Source organism: Daphnia pulicaria, chromosome 5 (assembly GCF_021234035.1).
Source record: "Daphnia pulicaria isolate SC F1-1A chromosome 5, SC_F0-13Bv2, whole genome shotgun sequence".
In the NCBI taxonomy this organism is placed as follows: Eukaryota; Metazoa; Arthropoda; class Branchiopoda; order Diplostraca; family Daphniidae; genus Daphnia; species Daphnia pulicaria.
The window spans coordinates 228,596-251,266 of NC_060917.1; the positions used below are offsets into that span (position 1 = coordinate 228,596).

General features: G+C 39.1%; 8 protein-coding genes across 13 annotated transcripts; 2 read left to right on the forward strand and 6 right to left on the reverse strand.

Annotated features, from left to right (window-relative positions):
- Positions 1-1,736: 1,736 nt before the first annotated feature.
- LOC124340646 (protein-methionine sulfoxide oxidase mical3a-like) lies at positions 1,737-5,891 on the reverse strand. Of its 3 annotated transcripts, none has more exons than XM_046793239.1 (14): positions 5,665-5,891; positions 4,560-4,648; positions 4,394-4,501; positions 4,243-4,311; positions 4,022-4,161; positions 3,853-3,950; positions 3,717-3,785; positions 3,483-3,651; positions 3,136-3,424; positions 2,796-3,075; positions 2,657-2,733; positions 2,487-2,583; positions 2,271-2,416; positions 1,737-2,160 (listed from the first exon to the last, which is right to left on the reverse strand). In XM_046793239.1, the coding sequence occupies exons 2-14, from the start codon at positions 4,608-4,610 to the stop codon at positions 1,933-1,935; spliced, it is 1,821 nt and encodes a 606-aa protein (XP_046649195.1). In that variant the 5' UTR covers positions 4,611-4,648; positions 5,665-5,891; the 3' UTR covers positions 1,737-1,932. The 3 variants fall into 3 exon arrangements, with proteins under 3 accessions (XP_046649195.1, XP_046649197.1, XP_046649196.1); XM_046793241.1 differs by lacking the exon at positions 5,665-5,891 and adding an exon at positions 5,174-5,543; XM_046793240.1 differs by lacking the exon at positions 5,665-5,891 and adding an exon at positions 5,158-5,543.
- A 1,873-nt stretch (positions 5,892-7,764) lies between these two features.
- LOC124340664 (proteasome activator complex subunit 3-like) lies at positions 7,765-9,283 on the forward strand. 2 transcript variants are annotated; one of them, XM_046793280.1, is made up of 6 exons: positions 7,765-7,876; positions 8,119-8,151; positions 8,298-8,446; positions 8,508-8,676; positions 8,752-8,922; positions 8,981-9,283. In XM_046793280.1, the coding sequence occupies exons 1-6, from the start codon at positions 7,856-7,858 to the stop codon at positions 9,167-9,169; spliced, it is 732 nt and encodes a 243-aa protein (XP_046649236.1). In that variant the 5' UTR covers positions 7,765-7,855; the 3' UTR covers positions 9,170-9,283. The 2 variants fall into 2 exon arrangements, with proteins under 2 accessions (XP_046649236.1, XP_046649237.1); XM_046793281.1 differs by having other exon boundaries at positions 7,766-7,876; positions 8,301-8,446.
- Positions 9,280-11,185, reverse strand: LOC124340661 (myeloid leukemia factor-like). Of its 2 annotated transcripts, none has more exons than XM_046793275.1 (6): positions 11,038-11,185; positions 10,478-10,712; positions 10,332-10,415; positions 10,052-10,253; positions 9,741-9,987; positions 9,280-9,666 (listed from the first exon to the last, which is right to left on the reverse strand). In XM_046793275.1, the coding sequence occupies exons 1-6, from the start codon at positions 11,079-11,081 to the stop codon at positions 9,591-9,593; spliced, it is 888 nt and encodes a 295-aa protein (XP_046649231.1). In that variant the 5' UTR covers positions 11,082-11,185; the 3' UTR covers positions 9,280-9,590. The 2 variants fall into 2 exon arrangements, with proteins under 2 accessions (XP_046649231.1, XP_046649232.1); XM_046793276.1 differs by lacking the exon at positions 11,038-11,185 and adding an exon at positions 10,776-10,960.
- A 95-nt stretch (positions 11,186-11,280) lies between these two features.
- LOC124340668 (pollen-specific leucine-rich repeat extensin-like protein 3) lies at positions 11,281-12,663 on the reverse strand. The gene is made up of 4 exons (XM_046793286.1): positions 12,573-12,663; positions 12,250-12,451; positions 12,160-12,190; positions 11,281-12,063 (listed from the first exon to the last, which is right to left on the reverse strand). The coding sequence occupies exon 4, from the start codon at positions 12,058-12,060 to the stop codon at positions 11,371-11,373; it is 690 nt and encodes a 229-aa protein (XP_046649242.1). The 5' UTR covers positions 12,061-12,063; positions 12,160-12,190; positions 12,250-12,451; positions 12,573-12,663; the 3' UTR covers positions 11,281-11,370.
- Positions 12,482-15,061, forward strand: LOC124340652 (pancreatic triacylglycerol lipase-like). Its single transcript, XM_046793252.1, has 14 exons — positions 12,482-12,638; positions 12,697-12,779; positions 12,844-12,866; positions 12,938-12,994; positions 13,075-13,237; positions 13,356-13,456; positions 13,567-13,694; positions 13,773-13,925; positions 14,000-14,110; positions 14,182-14,305; positions 14,381-14,502; positions 14,574-14,688; positions 14,750-14,932; positions 14,998-15,061. The coding sequence occupies exons 1-14, from the start codon at positions 12,584-12,586 to the stop codon at positions 15,056-15,058; spliced, it is 1,479 nt and encodes a 492-aa protein (XP_046649208.1). The 5' UTR covers positions 12,482-12,583; the 3' UTR covers positions 15,059-15,061.
- Positions 15,062-15,274: 213 nt separating this feature from the next.
- LOC124340463 lies at positions 15,275-16,018 on the reverse strand. The gene is made up of 2 exons (XM_046792995.1): positions 15,771-16,018; positions 15,275-15,707 (listed from the first exon to the last, which is right to left on the reverse strand). The coding sequence occupies exons 1-2, from the start codon at positions 16,016-16,018 to the stop codon at positions 15,275-15,277; spliced, it is 681 nt and encodes a 226-aa protein (XP_046648951.1).
- A 236-nt stretch (positions 16,019-16,254) lies between these two features.
- On the reverse strand, positions 16,255-17,959 carry LOC124340612 (probable methyltransferase-like protein 24). The gene is made up of 3 exons (XM_046793177.1): positions 17,933-17,959; positions 16,749-17,289; positions 16,255-16,684 (listed from the first exon to the last, which is right to left on the reverse strand). The coding sequence occupies exons 1-3, from the start codon at positions 17,957-17,959 to the stop codon at positions 16,281-16,283; spliced, it is 972 nt and encodes a 323-aa protein (XP_046649133.1). The 3' UTR covers positions 16,255-16,280.
- A 486-nt stretch (positions 17,960-18,445) lies between these two features.
- LOC124340671 lies at positions 18,446-20,929 on the reverse strand. Of its 2 annotated transcripts, none has more exons than XM_046793288.1 (2): positions 19,043-19,458; positions 18,446-18,967 (listed from the first exon to the last, which is right to left on the reverse strand). In XM_046793288.1, exons 1-2 carry the CDS (start codon positions 19,369-19,371, stop codon positions 18,619-18,621), a joined length of 678 nt encoding a protein of 225 aa, XP_046649244.1. In that variant the 5' UTR covers positions 19,372-19,458; the 3' UTR covers positions 18,446-18,618. The 2 variants fall into 2 exon arrangements, with proteins under 2 accessions (XP_046649244.1, XP_046649245.1); XM_046793289.1 differs by lacking the exons at positions 18,446-18,967; positions 19,043-19,458 and adding exons at positions 19,968-20,472; positions 20,551-20,929.
- Between the last annotated feature and the right edge of the window lie 1,742 nt (positions 20,930-22,671).

The following is a 22,671-nucleotide window of genomic DNA, read 5'->3' on the forward strand; positions in this document are numbered from 1 at the left end:
GTAAGTTAAGACCATATCAAATGTTGGATCCAACTCGGGGGGCATCGTGATAAGAAAACGTACAAGTTCACGTTGTTGACACTTGACAGACCCTCATGGCAAACAAGAATTTAATTAGGCTTGTATTTCTAAGCTCTTTCGGGATCGGGAGGGGGGAAACAACGAAGAAGCGGAAACAAGGGAAATTCCGGAAGAAAAAACAAACAAACCGGATTACCAATCAAAATTAACAGTTATTTCAGGCAAGGAAAGATATTTCATTATAAACGTAGCCAATTTGAATTGAATAGTTCCGTCTTTTCGTGAATGGCTAAAAATAGAAATGAGTCATGAGCATTCGTACTCAAGGACTGGTCTGTGCTATAAGCAGGTGGTTCGTTACAAAAAGGTGTGGTAGTTCCTTTTGCTGATTAAAATATTAAGATTCTCCCATTGGACATGATTGATCCGCCCTTTTGTTGGCAGACTGGGTGGCGGTTCCTCGTCAAGAAATTGAATTATACGTCGCTCTTCCGTCCCTGTGGTGCAATGCATTCATGAGTTCACGCGATCCTTGGCTGTCTTTTTGTTTTTTCTATTCGTGGAAAATATGGACCGAAGGCGTTGTTGGCAACACGCAACAAATGGCGCGCGATGTAATTTCGAGTGAAATTCCGACGGACCGTGACACGCCACCTCATTATTCAGACGCGCCTAAACCCACCGCAACCACCCAGACGCGATACATAGCTTCTTCTTCATTGTGTAGTTCTCCTCAATAATCCTACTGACCAGCGCCAAAACATTTTTACAATGAAAGAAAAAATAATTTTTCATTGTCTTGTTTTTATTTTTTGTTTTTATCTCCCGGAGCTCTGCAATAACAAACAGGCGGTTGAAATGGACGGCCGTCACGAGCACACACACAATCGGAAACAGCAATTTATTGATTACGACCGGTTCGTGAAATAAAAGAAGGGAGATATATATTTAAATGACTGACTGTGAAAAATTATCACCTATAAATATTGTTTCTAGACCACACATAAAACAGAAAAGAAATGCGCAGCAGTTTGATCTCATTTTTCGAGAGACGTTGTAAACGACTGGGCTGGCGCACTCGTTCGCACTTTGTTATAACATCATTAAAATTAGGGACTTTTTAGATTATGATCCTCCCGTTCTTTATGGACGTGGTGGCGGCGACGAAGCGCATCGTTTTTCCACTGGAAAGAAAAGAAAAAAATATTACAACAGAAGACGCTGCACTTCCTCCCGCAAAACCGAATAAAATAAAATAAAAAACTACGTGGCATCGCTCCATTAAACGACGAGAAGATGTTCCTGGGTCTATTATTGCTGCGGACGTTGCGCTCGATGGAATCAGTTAGAAGGCGCACACACCGCATCCGTGAAGAACCGCAGCTCTGCATCCGCTGGATTACAGCATATATAACCTGCTGCTGGCCGACGTGGACTCGCCCAAGTATCTAAAGAGTTTGGATCCCATCAAAAACAATTTTTTTTCTTTTGAAATTTTACGACTTCCTTGAGTGTATATATCGCCGATTCAATAGCAGTAGGCCAAAAACGGTTTCGAAAAAATTCATCCGGCGTTTTTATCCGTTAGCTGAACTACATTTGCCTCAAGTGTCGGACATCGACTCCGTGATCGCAGAGCAATTCACCCAGAAATAACAATTTTTTCACAAGAAAAGAAAACGATTTCCTTTATTATTTGTCTGGTCACCATCTAATTTTAAGCTTTTGCAAGTAAAGTGTATTTGCTGTCAATCCAAGTGTGTGTTAAAATTTTTTGGGTTGAGTATTACACAGAACATTTTCTTCAACGACAAATTTGATTTAGAGAATCCTCCCCTTCCCCACCCCACTTCTCACCCGAGGACTTATTCGTTTAAACCGTGTAAAAAAAGAAAGAAATCAACAAACTCATCAAACGAATCTGTTGACTTTGATCCTGGGCTTCTCTGGTTTTGGCGGCTCATTTTGAAGGTTTTCAAACATGGCGCGCAAGTTTCTGGTCGTGTTTAATGACGCTTGAATCTCTTCCGACTCGGGGATCATCATGGTTTTTTCGTAAGCTAATTTCTCTTCATCAGTGCTGAATTCCCAGCGCTCAAATTTCTCTCGCATATTTTTGGCCACAGCCCGATCTCTGGCCTAAAGATAGACAAGGAAAAAATAAAAAGGGAGGCGACCATGAACGTGCGCTCTTGCGCAATTCCACCCTCCATTTTCTGGAACGTGCTCAAAAAATCTATTTGACTCACAATTTGTAAAAGTTCCTGTTGTTGAGGAGTCAAACCAACAGGTACATTTTCTTCCTCTTCGTTATCGGAGCCCTGCCCATCATCTGAATATTCTCCGTCACTTCCTTCTTCCTCTTCTTCGTCGTAATCATCTTCATCGCGATTATCTACAAAAGAATGCGTTCCGTCAAAGATTAAAATTTACAAAATTTGTCATTCAAGGAATGTCAACGTTACCTCTGAAGGCGTCGGGCTCCTTTTCAAGTCGACGGAACAAGTCTAGCATAGCTGAGGTGCTTTTAAAAGTATCCTTGTTTTCCAGCCCATATTGCTCCTGAAATCCACAAAACGAGTTCCAGTCAATTCCATACTAAAGATACATAATTATACAACTATTCGGATCCTACTCGTTTCTGTTTATTCTTATCTTGAAATCCATTTTCCTCCATTTGCTTAAAGATGTTGCGGGCCTCTTTGGTAACAGCTAAAAACAAAATTTCAAGTGTACAGTCAAATGTTGCATTCGCTGTATAAAATGTGAGTTACCTCCTAGAATCACTTCTTCATGGCGTTCGTGTTTCTCGCCAAAGTTTTCGCCACCACTTTCAAACATTCCCTTCAGTTGTTTGAGCTTTTCGGGGTCGACCAGATGCTCGGACGTTTTGTTTGCTGACGTTTTCTCCTCGTTTCCACCCATTTCAAAAATATCTTTAATGTGCTTAATCTTCTCCGGATCAACATTGGCATCGTTGACATGAAATTCTTTGCCGTCTTTTCCTTCTTGAGTGGCCTGCTCGTATTGCTCCTTCAAACGAAGTTGCCGGCCCTTGAACGACAGAGACACAAATAATTTCATTACTCCAATCGATATTTTAAAAGCGAATACTTGGCATTGTCGAGCCCGTAGGATCTTGAGCTCTTCCTTGCGCTGTTTAGCCAATTCTTCTCGCCTGTTGAAATGAGACCCGTTCTTGTCATCCTCCCATTTCGATTTGATGTCGGATATAGAACCAAAGTTCACGGAATTATCCGGTCCCAAATAAGAAGACAAGCGGTTGCCGGCAACATCGTCGTACATGTACCCTTCTTCACCTTCAGAAGACGAATCTTGGATGTCTAAATTACCACAGGATTTGGACAAGTCGCCCTTCAGGGTGGCATTATCACGATCAAACCTATAGGGAAGATGATGCATTATTATTTTTGTTTGCTACAACATAAAAATTATCCTACCGAGCTAGTCGTGACAGAATACTCTCAGAACGTTTCACTGATTTGTGATCTTCTCTAATTTCCACGTCAGCTTGCGAGTTTGATGAGGCTCGCTCAAAGATTGTAAATCTAGATTTGAGATCTAGGTTTGTTAACTCGTCCATGCCGTAACTATTAGACGTCTCACTTGCTGTATAAGTAATAATTAATGTGTTTTACTGTTCCATAATGTAATTTAAATTAAGCTTATCATACCTCGCACAACGTCAGCCGGTAGCTCTATGGGCTGACTTTCTCTGATAATCAATTCGGGCTTTAGATAATCTGAAATTTTAAAAATGCAAAATCAATTTAAAACTCTTTAAAATTACGATATTAAATACGCGTTTACATGGCTCATCTGATTCCAGAACTGCTTTTGGTTGAAATAACTGTTTAAAGTGAGGCTTGCAGTAAATGAGTCCTTCATGACTATTGTATGTGTCTACCCTGTTTATTAAAGTTAAATAGTTGTAACACTTCTATGAACTGATTTGAACTCACATAATATGCCTACTCACGTTAGATTCTTTTGGCATTCAGTGCACTTGAAGCAATGTTTGTGCCAAATCAACTTTTCAGCTTTCACTCTTTCCATCTGAAAAACTTGCTTGTTGCAAAGCTTGCAAAGCGTAGTAGCGGCATCAGCATCAGATGCTACCTGTAAAAGTAACATAATATGTTTTTTTTTTTTTGTGTTAACTGGTCACTAATATAGTAGTCTTTCTATTTCTGTATTTACCTTATTGAACTTTTGCTGGACCTGTGCTGCATCAACTGAACGGACATGGATTTTTTTCCCTTCAAATTTCTAAAAAAAAAGAAAAAAGTTGTTTAATATTGGCTTATACCTACAGCAGTAATATATCATGGTAAATAGAAAGTAACTGTACCGTTGTCTTAGAAGCAACATCTTGTTTTGTTTTCTTTGATTTTTTGGTAGTAGATTTCTTCTTCTTTTTTTCGACTACAGGAGTTTCTTCTGTTTGGTTTTCATCTACCTAAAATCATGCATAATTTAGTCATTTCCTTTTAATTAAGACATCAATCTTTCTTTACTTGTAAGTTGATGATGTTCTCCAGTACAACAGTCTCAGCTTCAGAATCCATGTTTCTCTTCTTATAAAGAAGTTGATTGGATGCTTGACCTGTATTAAATATGACATGATGAAATCCAATAATAAACTGAAAATGTAACACACAACACTCCAGTGGATGTTTAGAGTGGAAACAGACTAGAAACTCCACAGAAGCTCAGTCGTTTTCAAAACAAAATAGTGTAAACAATTAAGCGTGGTTGCCAAACGGAAAAATTCCTTATTTGGAATTTTTCGACATACAAATTCAAATTAAATCAAATCCCTGATACACTTTCCGTTACAATTTGACACTCGCAAGAAACGAATAAAAAAAGACAATTTCTAAATTTAGCTAACCTCATTATATCTAGACTAATTAGTTGAAGTAACAAATAAACAAGATTAGAAATTAGAAACAATACAAGTTCCCTTTTAACCGTCGCTGTCGTCTTGCAAAATCGTGCATAAAGTTAAGAATTTCTTGTAACACTTCAATGAATATTAGGTAGGCTGTTTTCCGGGGAAAAAACTGACACTTCTACAAATATGGAAAAATGTTCGTAACAAGATTTTCTTACGTAACCAGCGTTTTACTTTATGACAACTGATCCCAGATGGCAGTTTTATGGCAGCTTCAAGTACTTCAAGTAGTAAGAATGACTGTGAAACGAGTTGTGACACGTTCAACTTCTAGAACTGTAGAAAGCTTTAAAACCGGCGTTCGGCTGGCTCTCGTCTTGTCGACCGAATACTCACGCGCACCATGTAACAACCAATGCCAAAGTGTGTATATTGTCCCGACTGCAAGCTAAATTTATCCGAGTCCGTCGTGTGTTCTGACTAAGCTGTTACTGCGGGGTTAACTAAACAAATTCTTATATTTTCCTTCACATCGTCGCATCCCTTTTTATGTTTGTGGGGGTCAGAAAAGTCTACACAATCTTATCATTGCAGGATTGTGAGGAGTTGGAAAATCGTAAATCGAGATGCGCACAGTTTGACTCGGTGACGGGTGGAATTTTCAAAAATAAAACAGCAATTTCATTCAAACGTTGATTTGAAGTAGAGAAGAAGTAAAAACTCACTTGAATAAATGCTGTTGAACAAAAGATTCGTCACACACAATCCTGTAAACTGGATTGATTTTAAGTTTCGGATGGAATTTACCACACCTCAAACGGACACGACGTCGAAAACAACACGACAGCACGATCCAAAGAGAGAAAACACGAATATAGTGGCGAGGGCGGAACGTCGTCGACGGGGTGAGAAAGCTCTTTCAACGTGAGCCCTTTGCGCGTCGAGACGCTGCTCTAATGATTGTTGCTGCTGCCGTCTTGTTCGGAACCAGGGTATTCTTTCTAAAATTAGAAGCAGCCCCCGTAGTTTTAACCGCTTCTACCGTATCCCGTCCATTGCATCCAACGAAAAAGTTTCTACAGAGACTTCTGTTCGCCGTCAAAATCAGAATAGTTGGGCTCTATATGGATGTTTTAATGCTGGAAAACGCAGGAGCGCAAGCCCATCTCATTGGGCTATATTCTATTTTTAAACTTGGAGAAATATGCGTTTTTACCCTCAACTTGAGATTATTATTTTTTGAATGACCTTGCATGATACAATAGCTCGCCATCGATAATTGCTCACGATTTATTTATTTTGTCCATTGTTTACGTTGTACAATATTGGGACATGCAAAAGAGTTTTGGTAAAGGCTCTTAATGTGCTTCGCCACTTAAGATAAGAAGCGAGGCCATTGTTGAAACCTATACTCGAACTTGAGGACGAGATAGTTGGACAAGAACTAAACAACTATATTTGGAAGTCTTTGAGGATTGTTATTAGAAAACTTTTCTTGGAGTGCGCAGTTCAATTTCCTTACACATTTTTTCTTAATTAAACCAGAAAACACATGCCAAAACTAAAAATTCCAGCATTAACAGTATCCTACTAAAATTAAAAGTAATGTATAATTCTTGGGATAACTTGCAGTATATATAATTTTAGCCAAGAGTCAATAAAAAAATGGGGACATCCACAAATGACGTCTCTAGTGTATCCTACCCCGCGCGCTAAAAATTCTTGACTTTGCAGAAGAAAAAGCATTTGTTATTGTTGCAGTTTCTTAATCGTTTTTCCTTTTTTTAAACCAGCTGTTCACGAATATACTCCGGTAGAAAAAAAATAAGACTCGTTTATGTTGATCTTGTAAACGGAATGGATACTGTACCCAACTGGGCTTCGACTAATTTGTTACGCAACTCGCCAACTTCAGTCTATTACGAGGATACATTGCGCTATAGCAGTAGATAAACTCGTTTTCGATTTGTTTACCCACTCGTGGTGACCTAGTAGATTTTTACTCTACAAACATTAAGTTTTTTTCTTGTTTAACTGCACACAATAAGGATTTTTCTCCATTGGACCCCCAGTCTTTAGAAATCGACAATTCACAGAGCTGCCGCCTGTAGGGCTTCTAGACTGTTAGCGTTACGAATTACTATGTGGCGGTAACGAGATATGTCTGTAACGATTTAAACATGGTAATGAAATTTTGATGTTTTAATTTTTAATATTCCCGACGATTTCACATTTTGTTTCGTTTCGCTTTTTTTGTCCACAGGTTTTTTTTTGCGACCTACGGATGAAAGTTGCCCATTGCCCTCAATAGATAGCGTTTTGAAGCAGTAGATTTGAACTGCGCGCTTAAAAGAATTTTACAATCTGTAGAGAAAGGAGATCGACCGCTGCTTGATATAGCAAAAGCCAACAGATTCCTTGCCATCCACCACGACTAGACGGAACGGCTGAAAATTATGTCCAAGTTCATTTCAAATAATTTACCGCTGTGTTACCGAGTGAACGAAAACGGTTACGGTTACTAATAATTTCATTGTTATTCTCATTAAGGTAATAGGAATTCCAAGAATCCCAATTCAGTACCACTCCGAAAAATTAAAGAATTTTTTTTAGATTTCGAAAGCATTTTTTGCAGGTCCGGTCCTAAACTTGATTGATCAATCGGATTAATTGATGATTACAATTCTACGACGATGAATCCGATACAGAATTATAAAATATATGACAATAGCAACCAAGAAATTACAAATGAATAAATGATAAATAAAAACGAAGAAGAGAGAATGAAATAAAAAATATCTGGAAATATGAATTATGAATACGAAAAAAAAAGTCTCGATAGATGAGGCAACGTTGGCAACACATGGCCGCTGAGCACAAAAGTTAATCGTTAACCGGTTAAATTTAGTGAAGAAAATGGTTGACAACGCTTCAAAAGTAAGGAAAATAATTGTATAGCGTGGCCTCGCAATGCTTGTTTTCAATTTTTCATGATAGAAACTCGGCTTTTGATTTTATTTTACAATTATGTAGTTTTTAAATTCATTTTGTCTACTGATGGCACTTGCGACTGAAGTTGGAGGGTGTAAACGTCGACAATTGTTTTCTAAAAAAACGCTTGAAAAAATGATTTTGTTCAATAGTGATGATCATAGAAGTTTTCTACTTTCACTTTCCAGGTGCTGCAGTACAAGGAGACAGTAAAGAAACAGGTTGGCACCAACTTTGTGTTTAACAGATAGTTTGGGCATACTAATCTAATATTGGTCTTATCGGTTATAAATGGGTTTGCTTTGCATGAAATTTTTATGTTAAAAGTGTACACAAGGTTTGTGCTCCTTTAGTATTTGTTTATCGGCAGGCAGAGGACCTTATCAATAATGGATTTCCCAGAAAGATTGTGGAGCTGAATGATCTTCTTGCCACGCCACTTTTTAGCACAAAAAATCTCGAAGAAGTTCATGAAGATCTTAAAGTTCCAGTTCCCTCATCAATTATTTCCAATAAGTAATTGTTACTTACTCACATTCATTAGTTGAAAATCCCATAACTTTTTTTTTCATTTCAGTCATGACAGCTGTGAAACTGAAACCAAAAAGAGGAAATTAGATGAAGTTACCAGTGGAACACCTGTTCTGGTGCTACCCACAGGAATTGTTCCTTGTAATTCTCACATAAGACAAATGATCAAAATTGTCAAGCCCTACATATGGCACTTGGTCGAAGATGCAAACCTGGTAAAGATAAATTATTTTTTACTGTTTTTATCATCTTTGGAGAGTTGATATCTAATCAGTTGTTATTGTTTTTAGTTGAAAATGTGGATTTCTTTTTTGATTCCGAAAATTGAAGACGGCAACAACTTTGGAGTCTCAATTCAAGAAGATATGTTAGCTGAAATAAGAACAGTCGAATCTGAAGCCGCAGCCTTTTTTGATCAGATTTCCCGATATTTTATCACAAGAGGCAAAATCGTAACAAAGGTATGAGGTTTAGTTTGTTTTCGTTGCTAAAAAAGTGAATTATACTTTTGATTTATAGGTGACAAAATACCCCCACGTTGAAGATTTCAGAGTAACTGTCGAAGAGCTTGACGAAAAGGAATACGTTAGTTTAAAATTGGTGATGTGTGAGATCCGGAATCATTACTCAACGCTACACGACATCATTATGAAGAATTTAGAAAAAATTAAGAAACCACGTACTTCCAACGTGGACAACTTATATTAAATTCATTTTGATGAACGTTTGTTTGTGGGTTTTCACCGAGACTTTCCATCCGATTTCCTGTCTAATGGTGATGGAAACACATGATTGATAAATTAAAAAGTCAATGGAAATTCAGTTGTGTGTTCTTGTATTTCCAACACCGACCACGAATTTTGTGTTCGTCTATTTTTATGTGACTAAAAGGGTTACGTGGAGATTTCTTCATTTCACCGTACGATGGTAGTGAGATTCTAAAATAACAAAACTGGTGTTAAGGGTAAAATAGAGAAGCCAGACAAAAGGAAAGAATACGCTTAACACTTCATTGGGAGGAGGGGTGGGACATGTTGCAGGAAAATACGTGCATGTCGAACTTGGCGATTTTGGAGCTTTATTGAATTGTGATTTGATTTTCCTCTGAAAACGATTTCCTATAGGATATTTACATTGAGGTCTCGTGGCGGCTCTTTCCAGTACGATGGCCGTCTCTCTTCCTTGCATTCCGATCGGGGCCAACACTTTTAAATCAACACAACATAAAACGCGTAAGTAAATATGAATGGTTTTATTCAGGTATGTTTAGATGGGATACCCGCGTGAATTGGTTGAGTGACGAGACCTGGGCGGATCAATTTCATGGCTAGGACCAGCAGTAATAGCTAAAGGTGCTCCCATGTAGTTGGAAGAATTGGATTGATGATGATTATTATGATGATTATTATGATGATTATTATGATGATGAGGACGTGACATTTCAATGCGAGATTGGCCGTGCATGCCTTGGTGATGGTGAGAACGAGCTCTCCTTTGCCACTCCTCGTCAAATTGGTGAGCTTCCTCTATTAAACGGTATTTAGACAATTAAGAAATGAAAGAGATTCTGTTCTAACATCACAAACTTACCTTCTTCAATGTTGATGAAATCTTCTCTTTGTTCGGAGTCCCCTGTGTAGCAATTTTGCTCTTTTTCGACAACATGGCCTCGCTCTCCTAAATGTCGCCCAACAGCCATTTTACGAACTCCACTGCGTGAATCGCTTACACTACGTTGAACTTCCCTTACACCTCCTGGAGCTGTGCGAGTGGTAGTTGAAGCTTGATAGACCTAATAACAGACGTCAAACAAGTTTAAACAATCAGTGTCTGAAGACAAATATGAATACAATTTTATTTTTGAAGTTACCTGTGGTTGCCCATCTGGGCCAGTTGTCATTGTCATCACAGAACTGCTGCTGTACATGGGGCTTGCTCCAAATCCAGGCTGCCCCTACACAATACAATTTTGTTGGTAAGTCAGTTTTTGTGAAATAAATGTTTGTGATAACTTACAAAGCTCTGAAACATTTGCCCTACTGATGGCATTCCAAATGGATCCATACTCATGCCCATGCCCATAGGGAATCCAGGCATTCCTCCAAAAGGAACCATTGCGCCAGCAGGGTGACGTTGTTGAGGAGGAGGTTGAATGCCCATCATTTGGTGATGCATAGACATCATACTTGCAAAAGGGTCCATCATTGAGTTCATCATTGAATCCATTTGTCGCATCAAGTGATTAGTACCTCTGTAAATTCAATAGATTAGTTGTTGTAATTTTAAATGTAAACAAAGCAAACAAACAGTGTACAAGAGAATAAATTCAGATGAAAGCTGTAAGATTTGGTGGGCTGCTCGAAGCACAGTTGGCAAGAAACTGAGTTTCTACAACCAGGAAATGATAGACCATGAGAAGGAAATCCGAAAGTATGGGAAATTTGGGGTAATAATGAAGAAAGTTGCATGTTTTGGGCGTAGGGAAATGTCAAATAACGGTAAGAATGAGCGGATAATTGAGCCTCAGGTTGTTCGTTTCTACTGTTTGGTTAGCCAAGGAATGGAAAGAAACTCACGCAAAGAACGGATCTTCACCATAGTCCCGGAGATATGAACCCATATTGGTAAGTCAATTTAGAAATAGATTCCTTGACAGTAGCACCAGAGGATAATACTAAAGCAGTCAATGTCAGTAACGTAATGGATTTTTTCTTATTGCTGCACCACACCGTTGCCAATAAACATCATTGACGCTTCAAAATTCAAATTGCGAAATACAAATAGAAAAATAGAAAATACCAGTAAATTGAAATTTGAAATACGGTCAACGATCTGATAAATTGTATTCACAACTCATTGGTATAAAGTCGACCGAGATTTAATATTTTCATGCAGGTAGTAATTCGGTACTAATGCCTTTGATAAGCAGGTCTGTACATCGGCCGCATCGGGGGCGGGGGGTAATTGTAGACGGGACGACGATACATTTGAGGTGGAGGTGGAGGAGTGTAATAGGTGGGGTAAACGTGTTTTTGATAGACGGGTGGGGGTGGTGGTGGAGGTCGATACTGCATCATAGGAGGTGGATTCGGCTGCTGAACAGGATATGGTAATTTCTGTTGATGAGGAGGATGTCCTTTTGGAGCGTTGCTGCTGGCGAAACCCGTTGCGCCGTGCGGAGCTATCGATGCTGCGCCTGGTTGCGTTATATCGATCGGTTGCTGAATGTCTTGGATTACCTTGGACTGCTCCGGCTGTTCAGCTAATGGTAGCGAAGAGGATCCAATGGTACCTTCGGGCATGATACCTAATTGGGCGAGCTCGGCCGGCGAGAAGCCTTCAAGATCTTTTTGCGTCAATTTAGTTTCTTTGGGCGGCGGCGGATCACGTGGACAACATGGAATTTCGCCAGAATTGCGACAGGGCGGGATTAGTCCGAATTTTTGTATGTCTAGTTCGTCACGACCGAAAATGTGACGATCGTTTTGGCACGAATCCTCGGCTTGACAGGGACAAACCTCTTCGGGAGTTGAGCCATCTTGGCCGGCAACAGCAGCCAGGAAGAAGAATAGCAACTGATTAGTCAGCAAGCGTTTCATTTCCTGATTTAGAAAAACAAACAGTGACTATCAGATAGTTACGCCATTGTGTCGTCAACCAGACTAATAACAAAAAAAAAAATTTTATTAATAACTTACCGTTCAAAGGTAACTTTTTCGACTGATGAAGCTAATAAAGTTGGGCTTCTATTTATAGGGAACCAATAATTCCATTTAAATCCAAATTACCTTGAAAACGACAGGTGAAGTATTTCTAATAAAAACATGATTTTCTCGCGAGATCGTGGCTTAGGAGAATTATTTCCGCTGGAATTTATTCCAACCTTAAGACAAAATTCTTAGTCGCATAACATAACAACTTTTTTTGTTGTTCGTTTCAATAGACGTGGGTTTTCCTATTACCAAAGGGATCACAAAGGACGCGCGATGTCTGCAGATATTGATAACTATTAGCGTATCAATTTTTTGTTAAGATTAAATATCAAGGTATCCCCACAAAAAAATATAAGAGATAGGAGTTGGACTTTTTAAAATTTTACTTCACGACATACGTTGTTCCGTCATGGGTGTGTTAAACTATTTTGTCTTGAGTTTGGTGATTACTGCCGTCTCAGCAGGTGATATAATTGAATTTTTTTTTATTCGTTCATTTCTAATTTTTATTCAATAAAATAGGCGTGGCAATCACTAAAGGAGATTCTAAAGCCAGTGAAACCGTCTGTTACGGAGATTTGGGATGCTTCACTACTGCGGAACCTGTAAGACAAATTCGTCTATATTTAATTATTATTCTCTGAATTATAATTGGTTTAAATTTTACAGTGGACATCTTCCGTTCGGCCTATGTATGTTTCATGTACTCACAACAAATTATTTTAATATTTGTTAACGTTTCAATTAAAATGATTGGATATAGTTCCGCTTTACCCGAAGATCCGTCAGTGATCAACACTCGATTTTTGCTTAACACAAGGTTAGTACAATCACTTCTTACTTCAATTTCACAGAAAAAGCTAAATATTACACTTTGTGCCTTTTTTTTTTAATAATAAGGACAAATCCAGTGGATGCCATTACACTCGTAAGAGATGACGCACTCGGACTATACAATTCGCCTTACAATTCGACTAAAAAGACCGTGTTTCTTATTCACGGTTGGACAAATGACGCCAACCATCCATGGATCATATCATCCGTCAGGGAAATTCTAATCAATGTAGGTAGCAACATTTTAAACAAATTCCATTTAACATTTAATTTCTTAACATTTTATCACTATTACACGGGCGAGCTCAAATAATGATGCTCACATTTCCTTGTTTGTTTTAATTTAGGAGGATGCCAATGTAATAAGCGTTGATTGGGCTCCAGGAGCAGGGCTTCCTTATCTCCGTGCATTGACAAATGCGCAAGTGGTTGGCGCTGAGATGAGTCTGTAAGTCACGTAGGCCTACCTAGTTTTAATCTTGTCTGACCTTTTATCTTTGCCTTTGTTTATTTTATTCTTTTTACCACAAAATTTATCGCATTTATCTATCAACACAGCTTTATTTTGTTTATCGCATCGAAAACGATATTGGATTACGCAAATATTCACATGATTGGCCACGATTTGGGAGCTCACGCAGCTTCTTACACCGGCCATCGGCTTTACGGCATTGGGCGCATTACAGGCATTTTTGTTTTTCATTCAACATCTGATTGAAATGATTTTATTAACAGCCCTGCTTATTTTACATTAAATGACGCAGGTTTGGATCCGTCGACCATCTATTTCGAGGGCGGAGATGTTGCGACTCATTTGGATCCCACTGACGCTCTTCTGGTTGATGTTATCCATACGGATAAAACATTTCCTTCGCTGGGAAGGAATCACGTTGGTTTGGGATTCGAAACTAACACTGGTAAGTCCTTGGATTATTTTTTTAAATGTTAGTTACTTAAGGTTAAGTTGAGTAATGTTGTTTATTTCTTTAAGGCCATGTCGACATTATTGTTAACAACGGACAGGAACAACCTGGATGCAAAGACACCCTCGACAACTTAGTAAATAAACCCGAAGATTTGGTCACCTTGACCGATCTCGATGGTCAGAAATGCGCTATTTTTACGCTTGTGTTATCTGGAATTGTTATTTCATTTCTTATTCATTCTTTTCAGGTGCTTCTTCCATCGATCAATATGTTTGTTCTCACCTGAGGGCTGCCGATTATTTTGTTGAATCCATCAATTCTGTCTGCCCATATTCAGCCTTTTCCTGTTCGTCTTGGGACAGCTATTTGAAGTACGCTTTATTTTTCTTATAAGAACAACTGAACAAGCGGGTGGATAATGTTTTTTGGGTGTTTATTCCTTAAAGGGGGACCTGCTATTCGACGTGCCGCAACCCTAATGCTTGTACATCCCTCGGTTATCACACAGGAGATTATCCAGCTAGAGGCACATTCCACCTCGACACACAATCAACCGGACCTTATTGCAGTAAGACCAAAAAAGGGAAATGTTTTGTAAAAGACAAATTTAAAATTCTTTTTTTTTAATTTCACAAACAGATTTGGTGCTCCGAATGGAGGTAGATGTCTCTCCAAATCAAGTCGAAACTCACGGATCAATTAAATACATTTTGATTGGCGATGTTGGACAGACTAAAGAAGATGAACTCTACAAGTATTCCCGAAATCTAGATTGACGATAACACTATTTTTGTATTCAATTTTGTTTTTTATAGCGGAATCATATCGAATGGGTTTATTCTGGCTGAGTACGTGACAGTTGCAGGTAGCAATGCATACCGTATTGGGAAAGTAGGGTCTGTTCGTCTACGCTATCAAAAAGACGCTTTCGACGAGAATGAAATCGTCGTGCAAAAGGTCGTTGTCCAACAAGCAGAGACTACCATCAACGCTGTCGAGTAACTAATTATGCATTTAAAATTTTTTTTAAACCACTTGTATAATAATTTTATTCGTTTTTTAGCAACGTTTTCCAGGGAGCAGTTTTACCAGATAATGAATACGTCACCGTGTATCCAGTTTAAGAAGAAAGAATATACATTTACTAGCAGCCACTGTTGATTGGGGAATTTTCATGCTTATACAGCTTAAAGTTGGTTAACATAGTTAGGACATCATTCACAATATAAAAAAAAAAAATATGAATATTGAATATTATTAAAGAATTTTCTTACTAATGAAATGCGCAAAACTTTAAATCTTCTTTAAACGTCCAAGGTATTATCCACTGTTAAAGAAATTTATTGCGCAAATTTTGCATTGTACCACGCCAACTCTAAACAACCGGGACCCGACACATTATACTTGTCCAGATAACTATTTGTCGTATAAGGATTCTCGCGAGAAAAGAAGCGAACGAACCCATTCGCTTCCAACCGTTGAATCAACTGATACTTTCCCGGAATGGTCTCTGGATTTTCCAAGTGAATCTCCACCGCAAGCTGCTTAACGCCAGACAGGTCGCCATCAATCAGCCAACGGTCAAGGACGGGCCACTCTCCTCCTTCAATGTCCATCTTCAAATAGTCGATGACAATGTCGGTGTGATTCAGCATTTTCCGCAAAGACGTTAGGGTCATGATCCTCCAACCTCTTTCGTTCCTTTCGTCGTCCTTTTCTCCGATACCCACACGGTAAAATAAAATCTTTTTCGAATGACGGCGCTTCCAGTGCCTTGCATTTAAAAAAAATCAAACTTGATGATAAGAATATAAGTTAAACTTTAAAATATTATACCAGACGGAAGGGTCGAAAACATACACGTCGCACCCATACAACTCGATTTGTTCGTCAAACGACCATTCGCCGTTATTGCCAAAAGAGTAAACGACGCACTTGTCGGGTGTCGGAGCCACTCCCGGATCGAGGCAGACAGATTTCTGACCGTCGAGAAAAGTTAACGACGATAAGCGGTTAATCACCCCGCCAAATTCGAAATACGTCCGACAAGCCGAACTGTCTCGCCGAGAAAAAAGCGGCAGCATCTCCTTCCACGTCAAATTGCCATTATTATTTTTTAAATGCGACGATGATTGAAATGCGATAAGCAATTGCTCCTGCTGATGGAAACCCACCAGGACGAGGCAAATAAAAGACACTAGAGAGCACTGCCGCCAACGATCCATCATCATCCATCACTACCTAATAATTTATGAAAAGCGGAATAGTCGTTCAACTTTCAAAAACCCGTTAGATGACATTTGGGAGTGACAGGTACGGTCGTTGACATATGTTTATTGATGTGCGCTACACAATAGGCGGAAACTTGTTATTAAATAGCAACTCTTCTTCTTCTTCCTTCCATCCGCTCTTTTTTGAAATCGGCAACTGATTGCCGAGAGAATAGTTGACATTGAACCAGGCCATTTCGTAAGCGCTATTCATCCAGCGGTTCTGGCGGGAGAAGAAACGGACATAACCGGAAGCTTCTAGTCGCTCAATCAAGTTGCGGTAGTGGTCGAGACGATTGGGATGTGAAAGATGAACTTCCATGCCAATCTGTTTGACAGTTTGAAGCGAATGGCCGTCCTGTAATATTTGCTCTAAAATGGTCCACTCATCGCCTTCGATGTCAATTTTCAGGTAATCTATCGGCCGATAGCTGTGCAACAGGTGCTTCCGGATGGAGGCTAACGTTGTCATCTTCCATCCTGAATAAATTTGATTGAAATTTTTAAAATTATTTTAACAGTTGGTGATTTGCGAATCTCTTACCCCGTGGATCTTTTCTTGTGTTAATTGTTCCCAGTCCCATTTTGAAGTAGTGAATGTGTTGGGAATTGTTGGGCATTTTAGGATGTTGAATGGACGGATCGAATGAGTAAATATCACACCCGTACGATGCCATGGCTGAATCGAAAGACCAGTCGTCTGAGAGGCCAAAAGAATAGATCACACACATTCCGGGTGGTGGTGCCAGACCGGGATCGAGACATACAGCTTTCTGGCCGTCTACACCTGCCAGGGTGGAGTTGTTGGGTCCGTTTTCGTTTCGGTAAACGCGGCCTCCGAATTCAAAATATAGATGGCAGGCGCCATCCTTCCACCGCTGGAAGAAATTCTGGCTCACAGTCTCAACCTTGTTTTCTGATTTTCCAGTGTGTGTAAAGATGTAGCGGTTATTCCAATCAGCTGACGAAGTAGAGAATATTATAAAGGTGGTGTACAATCCAGCAAATGCTAGGAACAGGAGTCCAGTTATCAATCGTGTAGCCTGTTGGCGTTCCTTCTTAAAAGTAAAATAAGAATCGAAAAGCTACAAAAACATTAAAAATTAAACTGACCATTTTAAGAAAAAATTTGAAGAAAGACAAATACTTTGTGTCGCCAAGAAGGAGAACTAGAAAATGGGATATCGTTTTATTTGACAGAAGAAAAATTGGCTGGTATTCTTTATGAGAATGAACACGCCCCGAAGCGACTTCCTGCCTGTTGGGCCAGGTTATGCACATGACACGTAGTTTTTCAATGTCGTGTAAAGAAATAAAGGGAGCTAAATGTCTGTGTGTTCTTTTGTGACGTCAGCAGTCAGCAGAAGGTCTCTAACCTTGTCTTTCCCTTTACAGGCTTAAAAACAAATATATAATTGTGCTTTGAAAGAAAAGCGTTTTAGTTGCAAAAAAGCGTATGGCGTGTAATCAAAGAAAAACTAAATGAAGTCGACCAATACCATGTGGAAAGAAAATTGTAGATTCATCGAGATTTATATGTTCACAAATATGTTTGCTATATAGATGAATTTTGGAATTTTTTTAAATCTTTTTTCTTTTTAATCTTTTGAATTTTGAAATCTTTTTAAGCGAGATTTACGTAGTTAAACGTATCTTTTTTAAAACCGCACCTTTATGTAAAATGTGGTGAGTGCGTACGTGCGTGACAATATAACCTTGCCAATTTACCTGAAGCAAGACAAGATTTGTAAACATCGTTATTTTTGCAGTCTACCGTCGCGCTATTTTATTCTTCTTCCTTTTGCGAACGAAGGAAAATGTAAGCAGAAAACAGAGTTCGTTGATCTGGCCATAAAAGAGGTGGAGTTCCAGCACATAACCTCAGCGGTCGGCATAAAACATGGGGAAGGACATGTGAAAAGGCAGCCACCCCAGTTAGCTGGAAATGATAGAAAATCTGACAGGAGATCAAAGAAGAAGATTGCACGAATCACCTTTCTATTCAAATTTCTCACTCAACAGATTTACACTTTAAAATGAAAGACAAATAACATTACAATTTCTCTAGAACTGCACTTGATTTTTCGTTAAAATTTTAGTTAAAATCTTTTTTCTCACCATCATTCGTACCGGTACTGTACTTTATTATTATTTTCCAATTGTATATAATAAAATCTATGTGTACTTAGGAAATAGTTGTGTGTTCAATCCAAAGTAGAATAAGACGAGATATCAGCATTGTTTTGTTCTTGCAGAAAATGTATTGAATTTAACAAAGACAGAAAGTTACTACTTTAAGGAAAAAATATTAAATAATATGGTACGGGATTCTTCAGTTTGAATTCTCCAGAGCCAGCATGCGCTTGGTCGATATATTGAACATCGCCATCAACATAGGGCAAGGAAAAAAATCATTACGTGCCTGGGCATCGAAGAGCTGCGGGTGGCGGTCTGCAGGTTGCAACCGAGGTGGAAGTGCTGACAGTAAATGAAGTTGATGTTACCGTAACCGTGGAAGTCTGCTTCAAAAATGGTGGGAGAACCGCTTGCAAAATAGTGCTTAAGAAAATGCGATTTCCAGCAGCAGGTTGTGCGTATGAGCCATAGTAAGGCAATGGAACAGATCCGTAGTTGTACGGGGTTCCATAGAAACCAGATTGAATTTCTTGAGGGTAGTAAGAGTGGCCAAACGGAGACACCACGAAATATTGCGGATCAGCAGCGCGTGTCTCTCTGTTGTTTGGTACTTGAGTTGCCTCGACTCTTAAAATGGGATCAAATTTAAATAATGTTCTAATTAAGCTATACGTAAATATGACTACAAATGTGTATGCTTACCGTTGTACAACAGAAGGAGCAATGGAAAATTGCTCGTCGTTTTCTTCATCAAGTAATTCAAGAATACCTCTTCTTCGACGACCAGAACAAGGATTCAAGGCTGCTACGGCGGCAGCATCAGCAAGCCCACCAAATGCACCCGAGGTACAAGGGATGACAGAAGTCGACACCGTAACAGTGGTCGTCGTAGTAGTTGAAGTTATTAAAAATCTTGGTCCCACCAGCATGTTCTGCCCATAATGCAGTGGGTAGTAGTTGTCTTCTACTTTCTCGGTTGTGGCTGCAAGGGCCACGAAGACAATCAGTAATACAGATAGTGCTAAACGCATTTCAGACTTTGAAAAAAATTGAAGTGTTCCTCTTGAGCAAGTCAATGCTTCACACCGAAGTACAGGAAACTGCTGATTACACCCAGGAAGACAGTCCTTTTTATACAGGATTATAGTCCTTGACTTGACATTGGTGCATAAGACGAACACATTAACCGTTTAATTTTTTGGGTTCTTTTATTTTTACATATTTTTTAAAATGGCAAGGTTCTCATGGGCTTTTATGATCGCTGTAAGCATTTGGTGGGATGCCAAAAAAAAGAAATTGTAGCTTTTCTGCTTCTAACGAGACAGTTGTACTTTATAGTCTGTGCATACTTTATCGCAACATGTGCAAGCCGTTAACTTTCCGCAAGGGAGTGAGGAGGACTAAAAAGGAGAGGGGTCGAGACTGAAAGATGGAATTATTAACTAAAAATATTTGGAAAAACAATGAAAAAGTTTGGCGATAGCTACGAATATCGTGATCAATTTCAGAAGGAGATCTCATCACGCAAAACGACTTCAAGACTCTCTGGGGAACTCATATAGGCTTGTCAAATCCATTGAGTTGTTTCCGCCAGAGGATGAATAAATTGGATATTGATACGTATAAGTTGATTTTGCAAGAATGTATTAAATAATGCAACAATAAAGCAATTTTGCTACACCCACAGTAATAAAGAAACTGGTAGCTGCTATTTTACTCATATGAAGCTCAAAATTGTTTTTCTCTTATTTTGTTGGTTCTTCCATTAGAGGCAAAGCATTTAACGTGAATCGCATCGAAGGACGTTCGGTGGTGGGCTGCAGGTGGCAGTCGACTTGGAAGTGACGACCGTGAAGAAAGTCGAGAAAATTGTCGACGTGGACGTCCCTTTCAAATTTGACGGAACCAGCGCATTAAAAACGCTACTGATTGTCGTGCCAAAAGCGCGTTGCTGGCCTTCGACAGGTTTGACGTATTTATAAGGCAAGGCCCCATAAGGATAATAGTTGAATGGACTGCCGTGGAATCCAGCTTGAATCTGTGGTTGGAAGCCAAATGGAGATAGCACCAAATATTGCGGGTCAGCAGCACGACCTTCCCGAATGGACAGGGCCTCTTGTGTAGCTTCGACTCTGTCGTCAGGATAAGCAAAATGAAAATGTGAACGCGCAAAATTAAGGAACATGTATGCAAATCAAAATAGGGTTTACCCTTGAGTAGCAGACGGAGAAATGGAGAATTGCTCGTCCTCATCTCCTTCAAGTAGAATACCGCGTCTACGGCGACCGAGATTGATGGAACATTTAGTTAGAGCATCGATGGCCGCTTGATTGGCGAGTCCAGCGAATGCACCAGAGGTACACGGGATCGTGGATGTGATGGTCGTTGATACAGTCGTTGTAGCGGTCGTCGTGGCGAAAAGTCGTGGGTCTTGAACGAGGAGAGAAATTTCTTCGGCTTCTTCTGCTGTTGTGTAAGCCACGAAGAAAACTAGTACACACAGTGACACCAATAGTCGCATTTTGAAATTGGAAAAAAATATTATGAAGTTTGACAAGTTCTTTCAAACGGATTGCAACACACTGCTGAATTCAACAGGGAATATCTCCCTTATATACAGGCTACGGGTCTATTCAACTAGACAACTACGCAATCCGTGAAATAGTATGATGTCCCAGGAAGATAGGAGGAACTATATTTCCTTATAGTGTTATTCTGATATGATTTTGGCAGGCTTCGTTCCAACAAATTTGCTACGTATAATAGTTCTCAATTTTCGCTACGTGTGATTTTTGGGTAGGGTTACCATATGAAGAAAAACAAATCCATAAAGCGGAACGTTGTTTTTTGCCTTTTTTTACGAGTCTTATCCTTACATGGCAATGCCCAACATTATTTCGGTTGCTGCATTTAAAGTTTTTTTTTTTCGTGCAGCAGAGTTCAACCAACGACTCAAGGATAAACTTACACACATATTGCGTAGCTAGTGCAAAAGTTCAAAACAATTTTAGTTTTAAAAATAGCGAAACACATTTCAACAAGTTTATGACGAAAATCGTCTTGTCTTCCATCAATGTAGCTCGAAGGAGGCGCAACGAAATTTTTTGTAAATTTGAGCTATTTTAAGATTTTGCGGGAGCATTGACCATACCCTCAAAAAAAGAAGAGAAAAATATGTTGCAATGCAAGCTGGCCTTGAAGTTCCATAATTGGTCTGCCTCCACTAAAAAGCTACGCAGTTCTTTAATGGTGTAGTTGAACCTATACAAATTGCGCATCAACAGAAAAGTCTACAGGCGGAAAATGACGGCCCCCACTGATGTTTCCATTAGCATATGTTTAAGTAACAGAGCCCTCTAAAGCAAAATGAAATGTTTTAAAATTATTTTAATGCTTCATTCAAGTTTAACAATGTTCGAAAAAAGTTGACACTTGCGTAAAATTGGAAAATGCGCCCGTTTATAACAACGTTCACTTGTAATGATTTTACTGGTGTACACACTCATGAATAAAGCATCAAGAGATACAATAAGAAATTCCCATGAGTAAAGGTCGAGGTAAAGGCAGGTAAAATTTCGGAAACAATAATTCTCTTTCACGGATTTTTGATTGGAGTGATGCACCAAGCTTGGATGATCGAGACATTAGCATATCGAGATAAAGGCTTTTTGTATCCGGAGACACTATACCATCAGAACCTTTATCTCAGCCATTTCAGCTAATTTTTCAAGGATCAATATTCTTACGTTATTCGACATTTATAAATGTCGTATTATTATGTCACGTACACGATTGGCCCAGGTAGTTGGGCGACACAGACGAATTAGAATATGAACAGTATAGAACGCTGGAGACAAACAACTGCATTATTTCCATTTTACAGGGGGGTATAACGTATAAAAGTTCCATTTAAAATTGTAACCGCATAATCCAATGACAGCAGGGCCAGTTACGTATGAATGCTTCTCCTGTTGTTTGACTTGTATATCCTTGAGCGACAACGACGAAAAGAAGGTTCATTTTCATATAACTGGAACCATGAACACGGAAACTCAACATTTTTTATTCCTGAACGTTTGATTGCAAGGCTTCTATAGTTTGCGATACAAGTTCCACAAAACCCCAATACGATACTATGGGATGAAAGAGTTCCTTTATTTTCTGTGAGCTATCGCACAAGTTCCTTATATAGCCTAGTTTATTGGTTAATATCAAATCCATTTTCTGACAGTACATCACGATGATGTATGCTGCTTGTAGACCCGGCCGTCACGAAGATTAATTGTTAATTCAAATTTCGGTTATTGGAATCCTATAGACTGGATGTATAA

Bases quoted from the DNA above. Each gene is read 5' to 3' on its own strand.
- LOC124340646 (XM_046793239.1), bottom strand. From the start codon at position 4,610: ATGGATTCTGAAGCTGAGACTGTTGTACTGGAGAACATCATCAACTTA. The intron at 3,786-3,852 runs GTAAACGCGTAT...TTAAAATTTCAG, and splicing joins TCTGGAATCAGATGAGCCAT to ATTATCTAAAGCCCGAATTG. The intron at 2,584-2,656 runs GTAGGATCCGAA...TGTGGATTTCAG, and splicing joins ATAAGAATAAACAGAAACGA to GAGCAATATGGGCTGGAAAA.
- LOC124340671 (XM_046793288.1), bottom strand. From the start codon at position 19,371: ATGCGTTTAGCACTATCTGTATTACTGATTGTCTTCGTGGCCCTTGCA. The intron at 18,968-19,042 runs GTAAGCATACAC...TCCCATTTTAAG, and splicing joins GCTCCTTCTGTTGTACAACG to AGTCGAGGCAACTCAAGTAC.
- LOC124340463 (XM_046792995.1), bottom strand. From the start codon at position 16,018: ATGCTGCCGCTTTTTTCTCGGCGAGACAGTTCGGCTTGTCGGACGTAT. The intron at 15,708-15,770 runs GTATAATATTTT...TTTAAATGCAAG, and splicing joins GTTTTCGACCCTTCCGTCTG to GCACTGGAAGCGCCGTCATT.
- LOC124340668 (XM_046793286.1), bottom strand. From the start codon at position 12,060: ATGAAACGCTTGCTGACTAATCAGTTGCTATTCTTCTTCCTGGCTGCT.
- LOC124340612 (XM_046793177.1), bottom strand. From the start codon at position 17,959: ATGTTTACAAATCTTGTCTTGCTTCAG. The intron at 17,290-17,932 runs GTAAATTGGCAA...ATGTTTTTGTAG, and splicing joins CAAATCTTGTCTTGCTTCAG to CTTTTCGATTCTTATTTTAC. The intron at 16,685-16,748 runs GTAAGAGATTCG...AAATTTATTCAG, and splicing joins CACAAGAAAAGATCCACGGG to GATGGAAGATGACAACGTTA.
- LOC124340661 (XM_046793275.1), bottom strand. From the start codon at position 11,081: ATGGGTTCATATCTCCGGGACTATGGTGAAGATCCGTTCTTTGC. The intron at 10,416-10,477 runs GTAAGTTATCAC...TGTATTGTGTAG, and splicing joins GGCAAATGTTTCAGAGCTTT to GGGCAGCCTGGATTTGGAGC. The intron at 9,988-10,051 runs GTAAGTTTGTGA...ACCGTTTAATAG, and splicing joins TTTCATCAACATTGAAGAAG to AGGAAGCTCACCAATTTGAC.
- LOC124340664 (XM_046793280.1), top strand. From the start codon at position 7,856: ATGGTTGACAACGCTTCAAAA. The intron at 8,152-8,297 runs GTTGGCACCAAC...TTTGTTTATCGG, and splicing joins AGGAGACAGTAAAGAAACAG to CAGGCAGAGGACCTTATCAA. The intron at 8,923-8,980 runs GTATGAGGTTTA...TTTGATTTATAG, and splicing joins GAGGCAAAATCGTAACAAAG to GTGACAAAATACCCCCACGT.
- LOC124340652 (XM_046793252.1), top strand. From the start codon at position 12,584: ATGGGTGTGTTAAACTATTTTGTCTTGAGTTTGGTGATTACTGCCGTC. The intron at 12,780-12,843 runs GTAAGACAAATT...TAAATTTTACAG, and splicing joins GCTTCACTACTGCGGAACCT to TGGACATCTTCCGTTCGGCC. The intron at 14,306-14,380 runs GTACGCTTTATT...TATTCCTTAAAG, and splicing joins TCTTGGGACAGCTATTTGAA to GGGGACCTGCTATTCGACGT.